The following is a 15093-nucleotide window of genomic DNA, read 5'->3' on the forward strand; positions in this document are numbered from 1 at the left end:
ACTCTTAACCTCAAGTGATAACCTGCCTTGGTCTCTCAAAATACTGGGATTACAGATGTGAGCCACTGCGCTCAGCCAGGATTACAATTAAATCTTAAAATTAAAACAACTTACCTTTTTTTTTTGGTTGCGGTCTCCCTTTGTTGCCCAGGCAGGAATGCAGTGGCATGATCTCGGCTCACTACAGCCTTTACCTCTTGGGTTTAAGGGATTCTCCTGCCTCAGCCTCCCGAGTAGCTGAGACTACAGGTGCCCGCCAGCATGCCTAGCTAATTTTTGTAAGTTTAGTAGAGACAGGGTTTCACCATATTGGCCAGGCTGCTCTCAAACTCCTGACCTTGTGATCCACCTGCCTTAGACTCCCAAAGTGCTGGGATTATAGGCGTGAGCCACCATGCCTGGCAACAACTTACTTTTAAATATACAGACAGGAATGATCCAAGATGGCTGATCGCTAACATCTCGGGATTGCAGCTCCAAGTGAAAGCTCAGAGAACGAGAGGATGCCACACTTTCAGACAAATTTTGGTCGCTCACGGAGCAGAAGATTCCCAGTGGAGGAGCTCCACTGGTCGCCAGCACGACTCTTGTGGCCGGCGCGGTGGTTTTGCCGGCACCTCGGCACGGCAGCTCTCGGTGCGGAGTAAACGGGACTGGTTCCCCTTCTGACCGAGGTTTGGAGGAGCCACACAGGTCGCCAGTGCGACTCTTGTGGCCAGCGCAGCAGTTGTGTTGGCACCTCGGCGCGGCAGCTCTTGGTGAAGAGTAAACGGGACTGGTTCCCCTTCTGACCGAGGTTTGGAGCTCCGGGAAGGCAGAGGCACCTATTACAGACTCAAGAAGGAAGCCAGACTGGAGATTCCTGGGCAAAAAAGCACCATCCGTCTTAACGCTGCTGTTTTGGCCGGCGCAGTGGGTTGCTCATATTTTGGCCCTAGGAATTGACAACTTGGACGTCCACTCAGAGACCTAATTTGAAAGTTGGTAATTACAAAGACGACAGGTGGATAAATTTACAATGATGGGAAGAAACCAACGTAAAAAGGCTGAGAATACTCAAAATCAGAATGCCTCTCCCTCTAAAGAGGATCACAGTTCCTCATTAACAAGGGAACGAGGCTTGATGGAGAACGAGCGCATCCCATTAACAGAATCAGGCTTCAGAAGATGGATAATATGAAACTTCTTTGAGTTAAAAGAACATGTTGTAGCACAATGTAAAGAAACTAAGAACTTTGAAAAAAGGTTTGACGAAATCCTAATGAGAATAGACAACTTAGAGAGGAATATTAGTGAATTAATGGAACTGAAGAATACAATGCAGGAACTCCAAGAATTATGCACAGGTTTAAACACTCGAATTGTTCAAGCAGAAGAAAGGATATCAGAGGTCAAAGTCCAACTTAATGAAATAAAATGAGAAGACAAGATTAGAGAAAAAAGGATAAAAAGGAATGAGCAAAGTCTCCAAGAAATGTGGGACTATGTGAAAAGACCAAATTTACGTTTGATAGGTGTACCTGAATGCAACGGAGAGAATGAATACAAGCTGGAAAATATTCCTAAGCTAGCAAAGCAGGACAATATTCAACCCCAGGTAATACAGAGAACAACACCACAAACATATTCCTCAAGAAGAGCAACCCCAAGGCACATAATCGTTAGATTCACTAGGGTTGAAACGAAGGAGAAGGAGAAAATACTAAGGGCAGCCAGAGAGAAAGGTCAGGTTACCCACAAAGGGAAGCCTGTCAGACTTACAGCAGATCTCTCAGCAGAAACTCTACAAGCCAGAAGAGAGTGGGGGCCAATATTCAACATCCTTAAAGAACAGAACTTTCAGCCCAGAATTTCATATCCAGCCAAACTAAGCTTCACAACTGAAGGAGAAATCAAATCTTTTATGAACAAACAAGTACTCAGAGATTGTATTACCACCAGGCCTGCTTTACAAGAGCTTCTGAAAGAAGCATTACACATAGAAAGAAACAACCAGTATTAGCCTTCCTAAAATACACCAAAAAGTAAAGAGCATCAACATAAAGAAGAACTTACATCAACGAATGGATAAAACAGCCAGTTAACATCAAATGGCAGTAATCCTAAATTTAAATCGACTAAATTCCCCAATCAAAAGATACAGCCAAAACCCAACGGTATGCTACATGCAGACCCACTTGACATGCAAGGATACACAAAGACTCAAAACAAACAGATGGAGAAAGATTTACCAACCAAATGGAGAGCAAAAATAAACAAATAAATAAAAAGCAGGAGTTGCAATTCTCATATCTGATAAAATAGATTTTAAATCAACAAAGATATAGTGGTAAAAGGATCAATGCAACAACAAGAGCTAACGATCCTAACACCCAGATACATAGAGACTTAGACTCAATGAGACAGAAAATTAATAAGGATATCAAGGACTCGAACTCAGATCCGGAGCAAGTAAACTTAATAAATATTTATAGAGCTCTCCACTTTAAATACACAAAATATACATTCTTGTCAATACCACATCACACCTACTCATAGGTTTAAATGAAACATTGATTGGCCATTATTAATACCCATTTTTTTTAGAATAAAGCAACATTTCCATTCTCTCTCCCTCTTTTTCTTCCTCTTTCTTCCTCTCTTTTACTCCTTTTTTTTTTTTTTCCTTCTCAAAAAAAGAAAAAAAAGAAATCAACTTGTAGACCTCTAGATCCAGGTCGGCAATGTCTCTCTCTTTGCTTGATTTCCTTCCTTCCCTTCCCTCCCTCCCTTCCTTCCTCCCTCCCTTCCTCCTTTCCTCCCTTCCTGCTTTCTTCCCTTCCCAAATAAATAAATAAAAATTTAAAAATAAAATAAAATAAATATACAGACAGTCCTCAATCTACTGTGGTTTGACTTAGGATGTTTTGACTTTATGATGGGTTTATTGGTGTCTTAAATGCATTTTCCACTTGTGATATTATTAATTTATGGGGTTTATTGAGGCATAGTCCCATCATTATTGAGCATTTATGTCAGTTTTGTTTCTATAGTATTCAGACACTCTGCTTCCACATCTTTGTGTGTCCCTCTTTGGGTTGTCACAGATTATGGCTTTATATATTGTGTTTCCGTTAACATAACTTTAAAGTTATGTTTATAAGTATTGTTTATTTAGTTTGCAATCATATAGGAAAAACAGAAAAATCATAGAGGAGTGAGTTACAAAAGAAAAGTACAATAATACTGGCTTCTATATTTACCTATGTAGTTCTCTTTAGCAGTATTGCTTACTTCTTATGGCTCAAATTACTGTCTAGTGTCTTTTCCTTTCAGCCTGAAAAATCCTCTTTAGCATTTCTTACAGATCAGGTCTACTGGTAGTAATGAATTCCCCTAGCTTTTGTTTATCTGAAAATATCTTAATTTCTCCTTCATTCCTGAAGGATAGTTTTGCCAAATACGGAATTCTTGGTTGACAGTTTTTTTTTCTTTCATGGGTTTAAATATGTCATCCAGAAAGGAAAAACAAAAGTAAAAAAATTTAAAAGCTGAACACAGTGGTAGGTTTCCATAGTCTCAGTTACTCAGAAGGCTGGACAGAAGGAGCACTTGAGCCCAAGAGTTTGAAGCCAACTGAGGCTATATAGGGAGACCTTGCCAATCGATTGATCGATAGATAGATAGATTGATTGATTAAAAGCAATCAGTCAGTGTCCATCTGCCCATTCTTTGGTTTTTTACCTCCATGTTTTCTGATGAGAAAACTGCTATTAATCTTATTGAGAAATCTGATTTTCTTTAGGTGTTTGTGGTTTTGTTTAGCTGATTAAACATATTTTTAAAGTTGATACATAATGACTACAAATTTTTGAGGTACTCATTGAGCACATTTAAGTCAGTTGATTTAACATCTTTGTTGAGTGGACTTTTATTTATATGTGAATGTAGCTATTGCCTGTAATAATAATTAATTGACATCTTTGACTAGTAATTCCAATGTCTGGGCTTCCTCAGGGTTGGTTTTGTTAAATTCTTATTTTCCTGTGAATTGGCCATACTTTTTTGTGTTTTATATATTTTTGTTGAGAAGTAGACATTCTGGGTATATTATTTCTTGTGCATGGCTGCATCTGCCTGTGACTTTTCCAAACAATACTATTGCAGCATTTGTATTACTTGTTGGATGTAGTCACCAATGTTTCTGTTTCATTATCTCTGTGGTCAATCAGCAGTCTGACAAGAATTTCCTTAAATATCTGGCTCCAAAAAGAAAAAAAGCATCTTGTCTGTAAGTCTTCCAATACAGATGCTGCTAGGGGAGGCTGCTGCTATCAACAAAGTTAAAACCAACACCCATATCTAGGCCAGGCACTCAGCATCGCCAGACCAGCCAAAACATACAGTTACCACTTCTTAGAGAACAGGTCCCCACTGCCTGCCCTGATACCAGCCTCCTTCTCCAGGAATTTGGGCTGCTGTCTCATCTGCAGAGGGATAAAGGAGTTGGGGTGGTAGTTGATTTGCACAGATTGCTTACTTAACAAAAAGCAGCAAATTCTCCCTTCATCAAACACTCCCCTGATTGTTCTAAGTGTCTTATCAGGTTTCAGAGTTCCAAAATAGTTTATTCTAGTCTCTCATTCCAGCTTTCTGTTGCTTCTCTGTTAGAGGGACTGAGCCCTGGAGCTGCTCACTCTCTTTTGTGACATCATTCCCACTTACTTTTAAAACATCATGCATCTAAACCAGTCCACCCTGGCCCCTATTTTATATTAATTCAGCACATATAAAAGATTTGTAATATATTCAAGATGTGATGTTATTATAAAAAGCATGGGATTTAGAGCCTAACAAATCTGTATTTGCACCCTAACTCTTTGGTATGACCTTGAATAAATCACTGAACCTCTGAGCTTTATCTGTAAAATAGCTTTTATAAGAGTATTTGATAAGGAATATGAAAATGTAACTGGAAATGACAGTGTTATACCAACATTAGTTGATATTCCTGTTTGATCATCAATGCTAAGTACTTAGTACCACACATCTTATTAGATGCATTATGTACACATTCCCAGCAATAGTTTTGTAAAGTTAAGTATTTTCTGGATTTGCTTGTTTATTTAAAGAAGATGAAACTAAAGCTTATAGATGTTTTAACAATTTTCCTGAAGTATAATTAGGCATCACACCCAGGACTTGCTGAGTGTGATGTGTTACTTGCTGTAACACAATCAGATGAGTTATACTGTCTGATTTCAGAGTCTTTTTCTTTTTCCAGGAGTCACATGCCATAGGAAAAAAGCCTGAAAATCTAGCAGACATGATAGAAAAAGGGGAGCTTATCCTATCTGTGAATATCTTGTACCCTGTTATATTTCATAAGGTAAGTAGTAAAACCTTTTGCATTTGTGGGTAATAGTAACTTTTGTGAAAGTGTGTAATTATTTGAAGTGTCATATTCCTGTGCTTACATTAAAAGTAAATGTTTTGGGCATGGTGGCTCATGCCTATAATCCCAGCACTTTGGGAGGCCAAGGTGGGCAGATCATTTGAGGTCAGGAGTTTCAGACCAACCTGGGTAACATAGTGAGACCTTGTCTCTACTAAAAATCAAAAACATTAGCTAGGCATGGGGGTGCACACCTTTACTCCCAAGTACTTGGGAGGCTGACACGGGAGGATCACTTGAGCCTAGGAATTCAAGGTTGCAAGCGAGCTGTGATTGCACCACTGAACTCCAGCCTAGAAGGCAGAGTGAGACCCTATCTAATAAATGTAAACATATGCTGCCTATCTGACATCTTATTTTTAGAGTTGGCAATCTATAATTTTGTGTCATCTCTTCTAATAAGTAATATTGGAAATAAGGTCAAATTTCAAATGATGTCTCGATCCAGTAGGATTACAGGTATAGTATTAATATATATGCTTGATTTCTGCACTACAAGCAACTGAAGGTATATGTAAATCCATAATGATTCTAGTTCTACAAATTCTTGAGGGATTTATTTTGCAGAATAGGTGACTAATGGAGGAGTGGAGTGACTTATGTTCACTAATTTAGAATACTTGGGAAGTTATTGAACTAACCAGGGACAGCTCTTCTTTGATGAAAATACAGAAAGTTAATAAGTAAAGGGTATCCATGAATCTCTTAGGAGAAAGAACTCTTTCCTAGCCCAGAGTGTGTATATTCTTAATTCCCTAAATAGATGTGTCATAAACTAAGTTGTAACTGAAATACTAATATATATAAATTACACTTAAGAATAATTAGGCTTATACAAAGCATCTGGGATGTAGTTAGTACTAATGACCTTGTTTGATTAAGATCTCAAATTACTGGCCAAGTGCAATGGCTCATACCTATAGTCTCAGCACCCTCAGAAGGCTGAGGTGGGCTGATCACTTGAGCTCAGGAGTTCAAGACCAACCTGAGCAACATGGGAAAACCTCATCTCTAAAAAAATACAAAAATTAGCTAGGCATGGTGGTGTGTGCCTGTAGTCCCAGCTACTAGGGAGGATTCCTTGAGCTGGGAGGTCAAGGCTGCAGTGAACCAAGATTATTAATGGCATTCCAGCCTAGGTGGCAAAATGAGACTCTGTCCCCCACTGCCAACCTACTCCCAAAAAGAAAGCTCCCAAATGACCAATCATAAAATCAAACGAAACCAAAGTAATTAATCTTTGGGTTTATAACCTTAGGTTATAGTGTAGATCGCCTAACTTCAATGAAGTAACTCTTAGGAAATTTTAAGACTGTCTTGCTAGATGAAGTTAATATTCCAGTGGCTCCTAATGCTCGTGTCAGTTTGGTATCATCTTGATTATAAGTTTGGTATCAGTTTAGTGTCATCTTGATTAGCTTAAAATTTCCATGGCTAAGTATGTCAGTTACACCCATGGGATTTTCTTGTTTGTTTATTTTTGGAGACAGGGCCTTGCTCCGTTGCCCAGGCCAGAGTGCAGCAGTACAGTCTCGGCTCACTGCAGCTTCGCTCAAGTAATCCTCCCACCTCAGCCGCCCAAGTAGCTAGGACTACAAGCATGTATCACAGTGACCAGCTAACTTTTAAATTTTTTGTAGAGATGGGGTTTTGCTTTGTTGCCCAGGTTGATCTCAAACTTTTAGGCTCAAGCAATCCTTCTGCCTCAGCCTCCCAAAGTGCTGGGATTACAGGTGTGAGCTGCTGTGCTTGGCCATTCCACGGAATTCTATTTTATGGAGGTGACAGAGTGATGATGTGGAGAGGCTATGATGCCATTGAAAGAAGATTTTCATTACATTTCCTTAGAGGAAGGAAGGGGCATACCATGTAGGGCCACAGGAAGCAGCACTATTCTCAGTCAGGAGGTGGAAAGGGGAGAGAGGAAGGCATACATGACAGTTTTTTGGGGGGTTTCTGTGGGTCTTTCCCTGTCTTGTCTTCAAGATAGGGAAGAGTAAACAGCTGAGGATTGGCTAGTTGGAATAATTCCAGTAGGTTTGGGGGCAGAGGGACTGTCTGTTGTAGCCTGATGCTTGGCCCTGGGTGGATTGAGGTTGGTGGAATACCAGGGGAAATAGTAGCTTGGTGTGTGAGGGTTAGATAAAGGAGTGGCTCCGGATCACAGGGGAGATGTAAACAATGTTGACTATTAGTTTAGCCCTGTAATTATTGGATGTGAAAATACAGAACACCAAGTTATAGGGACAATTTAAACTTTAGAAAACCAGCAATTTAATTTTGATCTAGTTACGACAGGATTTGTAGTTTCATTGCTTTGTCTCTAAGTGAACACTTATTTACTCTTTGACTTTCAGCACAAAGAACACAAACCATACCAAACAATGCTGGTATTGGGCAGTCAAAAGCTCACAGAACTGAGGGATTCAATTTGCTGTGTCAGTGACCTCCAGATTGGTGGTGAATTCAGCAACACTCCTGACCAAGCCCCTGAGCACATCAGCAAAGTAAGGTGATTTCCTCCCATAAAACAAAAGGATATAACAAGCTAAGAAAACAGCGACTACTCTAGCAGATTCATACATGTCCTAGTAAATCCTTTCTTTTCCTGTGGGATTTCATTAAGCTATTATACTATCTCATTCCTTCCCTTTATCACAGGAACTGTCAGTACTGTTTCCCTCACAGCAGATCCCAAGAGTGTTCCTCAAGTTTGCAAGACAATAAACAACTAATATACTTGCCTAAAACTGTAGATAATGACTTTCTTCAAAGGAACATACTAGCTATCAGTAGTTACTTTGGTAATAGTAGACTCTTAGATTATATTCTATTAATAACAAGTAATTTCTTATACAAGTTATTCCATTTATATGCTGAGATAAGGAAAGTTTGTTTGTTTGTTTGTTTGTTTTGAGACAGAATCTCACTCTGTTGCCCAGGCTGGAGTGCAGTGGTGCACTTTATAGCTCACTGCGACCTTTGCCTCCTGGATTCAAGCCATTCTTGTGCCTCAGCCTCCCAAGTAGCTGAGATTACAGGTGTGTGCCACCATGGCCTGGTTAATTTTTGTGTTTTTAGTAGAGACAAGGTTTTGCCATGTTGGCCAGGCTGGTCTCAAACTTCTGGCCACAAGCAGTCCGCCTGCCCCAGCCTCCCAAAGTGCTGGGATTATGGGTGAGAGCCACCGTGCCGGCCAGGAAAGTTTATCAGAGGATGACTTATGATTTAAACAGAAAACATTTTTGTTCTTTTAGAGTTCACCTTGTAATTAATAATTATGCCAAAAGATCTTAAGTTGCTTAAATCACCTAAGATGAAGTTCAGTGGAAGTGTTTTATAAAAATACAATTATATATACATTAAAGTTTGTTTTGTTTCCAAAATAAGTCAATCGTTACTTTTTTTTTTTTTGATGTGGGGTCTCACTCTGTCGCCCAGGCTGGAGTGCAGTGAGTCTACCTTGGCTCACTGCAACCTTTACCTCATGGATTCAAGCAATTCTTCTGCCTCAGCCTCCAAAGTAGCTGGGATTACAGGTGCCTGCCACCGTGTCCGGCTAATTTTTGTATTTTTAGCAGAGACAGGGTTTTACCATATTGGCCCAGCTAGTCTTGAACTCCTGACCTGGTGATCCACCCTCCTCAGCCTCCCAAAGTGCTGGGATTACAGGCGTGAGCCACCGCACCTGGCTAATAGTTACTTTTTTAGAACCTTTATTTTGGACCCTGCTTACTTACCTTTTTGAGGATGAAGAGTACATTAGTGGCAGATTTTGTATTGTAGCAGCTAGGCATATGACATGAAGTACATTGTACATTTTACTTTCCATAACCTGTGAGGAAGGTAAGGGCTTTACTCACATTTTACGTGAGAAAACGGAGGGTCAGTGACATTTAGTGACTGGTCCAAGAAGAAACAACATAGCCAATCTTGCAAGAGTGCCTGATGCGAACACAAGATGATCTGTAAGTGGGGTATTGAAGACAAAAAAAGAAAAATAGAAGCTTCAAAAAAGTAGGTGAAAACTTAAAATATTAGGGCAAAATTATTGTAGTACCTAAAATGTATATCTCCTATACATAAATTGCTTTTTATCCTCACCACAATCCTGTAAGACATTGTGGCAGATACTATTATTCTCATTTTACAGATGAGCCAACAGGTCTCAGAAGTGATTGCTACATACCAGAATCACAAAGCTAGGAAGTGGTAGGTTAAGGAAAAGAACTCAGGTCTTTTGACCCTCATCCAGGGGTCTGTTTCTAAATATATGGTGAGTTTAACAGTGCTTCTCAATTCTGGTTGCATGTTTTTTTCCAGAGAGCTTTGGAAAAATACGATCCCCAAAGATTCTTAACTAATGAATCTGAGTTGACACTTGGTGTTTGGTGTTTTTGTAATTTGATTTTGCAGTCAGGATTGAGAACCACTCCTTTGATAGAAATTCTGGTAAAATGAGTTAAGAAACTTTGAAGGTTCAGACCAGTTGTGCTACAGCTATGGTAACTGGGGCAAGATTGCTTGAGTAAAAATAGAAATTCAGATTCTGTCTGCCTAAGGGTTATTGAAAATATAAAGAAAGAAATACGAAAAATGCTAGAAAAACATGATGATCATTGTTATCACTGGGGAAACATTAAAAATAGGGCTTTGTTTAGTTTTTCGTTCTAGTATCCAACACAACTTACTGCTGTGTATGTTACAATAAAATAATGTTTATTTGATATCTAATTGGCTTCCTTTCATGAAGCTCAGGTAAATCAAACGTAGTGATTAAAACAGCAATAGGGTAAAATTGAAAGTAGCAGCAGTTTTTATAACACATATTAGTGTGATTTTATGATATATAAATTTTAAATTAATACTTACAGCAGTGTCATAATTGCTAATAGTTGACTTTCTCTCAATACCATCTGTTTTCTTATAGGACCTATACAAATCAGCCTTTTTTTATTTTGAAGGAACATTTTATAATGATAAAAGATACCCAGAATGCAGAGATTTGAGCAGGTATAGTTTCCAAAAATCTTCTCAAAATCTTTCTTATTACTAGTTATCAAAGTAGCAATTATCTCCACAAATCCTATTATTGGGCTATTAAGGATCTTTGCTGAGGAGTTACTGATAAATCTTGTCTTGAGCATTACATACATGCAAAAAAAATTAGGCATAGTAGCCTCAGCCACTCAGGAGGCTGAGGCTGGAGACTCTTTTAAGGCCAAGAGTTCAAGGCTATATAGCATGCTATAATCTTGCCTGTGAATACTCACTACACTCCAGCCTGCATAATATAGCAAGACTCTGTCTCTTAAAGAAAAAAATTAAATCCCATTAACATGCCTTATTAATCTCTGGCCTTTATATACAGGTAATAGTGGTAAATTAACCTTTCACTATTTTTTCTGCTTATCCAGTATTTACTATTGTTTGCCCTAGGTGATGATGATATATATGTTGCTTAAGTACATACATAGGAAAAATCTATATCTAAGCTTATTTTAATGAGACCATACTTTCATTATCAGGCTGGAGTACAGGGGCATGACTGTACTTGGCTCACTGCAACTTCCACCTCCCAGGTCAAGCCATTCTCATGCCTTAGCCTCCCAAGTAGCTGAGATTACAGTGTGTGCCACCATGCCCGGCTAATTTTTGTGTTTTTAGTAGAGATGGGGATTTTGACATGTTGGCCAGGCTGGTCTTGAACTCCTGGCCTCAAGTGAGCAGCCTGCACTGGCCTTCCAAAGTGCTAAGATTACAGGCATGAGTCACCACACCCAGCCTATTGTAGTCATTTTTAATCTATATTCTAACCTAACAGTTCAAACCTGTTGGTTTCAGCATTTATTTTCTTTCTTTTATTTTTTTTTTTGAGACAGAGTTTTTCGCTCATTGCATAAACTGGAATGCAATGTCATGATCTCAGCTCACCGCAACCTCTGCCTCCCCGGTTTAAGAGATTCTCCTGCCTCAGCCTCCCGAGTAGCTAGGATTATAGACATGTGCCACCACACCTGGCTAATTTTGTATTTTAGTAGACACAGGGTTTCTCCAGGTTGGTCAGGCTAATCTTGAACTCTCGGCCTCCCACAGTGCTGGGTTTACAGGCATGAGCCACCTCGCCTGGCCTTGCATTTCTTTATACTGTATATAACTGAGGGCCCCAATAAGCTACTGCTTATGTGGGTTATAACTATCAATGTTTATAATATTAAAGATTTAAACTAAGAAATTTGAAATATTAAATAATCTCATTACATGCTAACATTTTGTGAAAAATTTTTCAAAACATAACGATGAATTGTGTTTTGAAAATGCATTGGTTATACATTTTGCTGAAATGAAATGTATTATACATTTTGCATTTAAGCTAAAGTGATACACATCATGTAGCCTGCAGAAAACTGGTCCATTATGAAAGGATAAGAGTTGAAAGGGCAGATAACATCTTAGTAGTATTGTGAAGATAATTTTGACCTCAAGGACCATACTTTGAGAACTGCTGCTCTAATAGTCTAAGAAAACTTCAGCATCCCTAATCCCAACATGTGTCAGGCATTTTGGTCTTCAGCTCAAGATGGCAACTGTCTAGTTAGTTGGGTGAGCTAGGTTAATGTGAATTACTGCAATCGCAAACTGCTTTCTGTAATTCTTAAGTTATTGTTGAAAAATGATGTATATTTGCCGTTTCTCCCCTCAGAACTATCATTGAGTGGTCAGAGTCCCATGATAGAGGCTATGGAAAGTTTCAGACTGCCAGAATGGAAGATTTTACCTTCAATGACTTAAGTATTAAGCTGGGTTTTCCTTACTTATACTGTCATCAGGGAGACTGTGAACATGTCATTGTCATTACTGACATAAGGTAGGTGGCAGCACTTAGGACATTTTGCTACTTTTTATATTTTTCTTTTACAAAAGCACAGATACTTTTTAAAAAAATAAGAAGTGTAAAAGTAATAATCATTGCAGCTTGGCCTGGGAGCAGCAAAAATAACGTTTTCTTTCCATGCAGTAACCAACTCTTTCCATCCATTTGCATCCTCTATTGTTCATTTTTTTTGGAAAATCTAGAAGAAATACTTTACTATTAGATGGTTAAAAATTGTGTTAATACTTTAAAAAGCATCTCCATTTTGTATTAAACAGCCATTATTCAGGTAGTTGTTACCTATTTGTATATAACATTGCAACTTTATTTTTAGGTTTGTCTTTTTGCCAAAATTTGAAGGAGATAAAAGGGAATTGGAGGAAAAGAAGACTAATTCTAATATTTGACAAATGTGAAGTCTTAATCTTTTTATAAAGCCTGGGCAACAGAGTTTAAATTGGGAAGGAAATAGTCTAAAATGAGATTTGGGGATGAATTGTAAATTTTGGACAGTTAATAGCTCTATTGCATGAATAAGGTGATTCATTTCCTCTTTATTTAGGAAATCTCAGTTTAAGAAGGAATGCTATATATGAATAAACCCTGCTCCATTGCTGGTTTGATTCCTTATGAGACCATTTAAAGTTTTTTGTGGAAACAGTAACATACCCAACATACCCATGTTTGACCAGTAATTAGAAACCAGTAATTACTGGTATTAATTAGTAGTTTATTATACCAATAATAGAAACTGATGCCTGCCGGGCACAGTGGCTCACGCGTTTAATCCCAACACTTTGGGAGACTAAGGTGGGCACATTGCTTGAGCCCAGGAGTTATAGACAAGCCTGGAAGACATTGTGAAACTCTGTTTCTACCAAAAATTAGTTGGGCATGGTGGTGTGGTGCCTGTAATCCCAGCTACTGAGGCTAAAATATGAGGATTGCTTGAGACCGGGAGGTCAAGGCTGCAGTGAGCTGTGATCGTGCCATTGTGTTCCAGCCTGGGTGACAGAGTGAGACCTTCTCTCAAAAAAAAGGGGGTGGGGAAGAAGGAAGGGAGAGGGGGGCGGGAGGAAAGGAGGGAGGGAGGGAGAAAGATCCGGTGTCTGGAACCAAAAGCATATAGAACTCAGGAAGGATGTCTGGGAAGAAAATAGAACTGGTAGGCGCCTGGTTGTTCACCGTTCTGTCAGAAAATAGGGAAGAGAATTCGTGACAGATGCATTAAAAATGTAAACAGGAGAGAATTAATAGCTAGAAAACAAAATCTTGTCCAATAAAAGTCAACTGTGTGGCTTAGGTAGAAGTAGCACTAGTTCGTCATAAATATCTGTTTAACCAAAATTATAGTAGTTCTATGGGGAGAAGTTGAGGAACTAAATTCTAAAGAAACAATTAAGAATGGAAAACAGTTGCCCCTAGGGAAGAAGAATGGGGAGGCAAGAGAAGAGTATATAAACCTTGGATTTATATGACTTTAAAATTATAGACAGTACATTTATGTCTCTGATGTTATTAAAATTTTATATAAGCAGCCTGGCATAGTGGGTCATGCCTATAATCCCAGCACTTTGGGAGGCCAAGGCAGGCATATTACTTGAGGTCAGGAGTTCAAGACCAGCCTGGCCAACATAGTGAAACCCTGTCTCTACTAAAAATACAAAAATTAGCTGAGTGTGGTGGCAGGTGCCTATAGTCCCAGCTACTCGGGAGAGTGAGGCACGATAATCACTTGAACCCGGGAAGCAGAAGTTGCAGTGAGCCTAGATTGTGCCACTGCATTTCAGCCTGGGCAACAGAGTGAGCCTCTGTCTCAAAAAAAAAAAAAAAAAAAAATTTGGCCGGGCGCAGTGGCTCATGCCTGTAATCCCAGCACCTTGGGAGGCCAAGGCAGGCGGATCATGAGGTCAAGAGATCAAGACCATTCTGGCCAACATGGTGAAACCCCGTCTCTTGCTAAAAAAATACAAAAATAGCTGGGCATGGTGCTGCACAGCTGTAGTCCCAGCTACTCGGGAAGCTGAGGCAGGAGAATTGCTTGAACCCGGGAGGTGGAGGTTGCAGTGAGCCGAGATCGTGCCACTGCACTCCAGCCTGGCTCCTGGCGACAGAGCAAGACTCTGTCTCAAAAAAAAAAAGAAAAAAAAATTACATACGCTGTTCTGCCTGCTCTTCCATTCAAATGTGGGAAAATGTGCCAGCCTTGTAATAAACATAAGATGGAAGGCAATCCCTATTCTCTCTGATGGTCTTATTTTCCAAACATTTTTTTTTTCTGAGACAGTTTTGCTCTGTTGCCCAGGCTGGAGTACAGTGGCGCACTCTTGGCTCACTGCCACTTCTGCCTCCCGGGTTCAAGCAATTCTCGTCCCTTGGCCTCCCAAGTAACTGGGATTACAGGCATGTACCACCGTGTCCAGCTAATTTTTATATTTTTAGTAGAGACGGGGTTTCACCATTCTTGAACTCCTGACCTTAGGTGATCTGCCCGCCTCAGCCTCCCAAGGTGCTGGGATTACAGGCGTGAGCCACTGTGCCCAGCCTTTTCCATACATTTCTTACAGTGTAGGCATAGCTCTATAAACAACGTGATTCCAAGACTGAAGTATAAAAACATGACCCTTAAACTCACAGTAACTTCTTAACATAGTGATCAACAAAACAAACATGATCTGTTTGAATGTCAAAGAAAAGGCCCTTTACACATTTTTTTTCTTGAGAGAGGGTATCACTGTCGCTCAGGCTTGAGTGCAGTGGTACAATCATGGCTCAGTGGAGCCTT

At 39.5% G+C, this 15093-nt stretch overlaps 1 protein-coding gene across 3 annotated transcripts in view; it reads left to right on the forward strand.

Moving 5' to 3' along the window:
• SNAPC3 (small nuclear RNA activating complex polypeptide 3) overlaps positions 1–15093 on the forward strand; it is a 55163-nt gene that overhangs the window by 26261 nt on the left and 13809 nt on the right. For 2 of the 3 annotated variants that reach the window (XM_078369553.1, XM_054256312.2), the window contains exons 4-7: positions 5264–5368; positions 7792–7941; positions 10365–10447; positions 12138–12302. In XM_078369553.1, coding sequence (XP_078225679.1) covers positions 5264–5368; positions 7792–7941; positions 10365–10447; positions 12138–12302 — 503 coding nt within the window. The remainder of the gene's footprint in view (positions 1–5263; positions 5369–7791; positions 7942–10364; positions 10448–12137; positions 12303–15093) is intronic. The other variant, XM_078369557.1, reaches the window with a different exon arrangement.

Source organism: Callithrix jacchus, chromosome 1 (genome assembly GCF_049354715.1).
Source record: "Callithrix jacchus isolate 240 chromosome 1, calJac240_pri, whole genome shotgun sequence".
NCBI classification, from domain to species: Eukaryota; Metazoa; Chordata; class Mammalia; order Primates; family Cebidae; genus Callithrix; species Callithrix jacchus.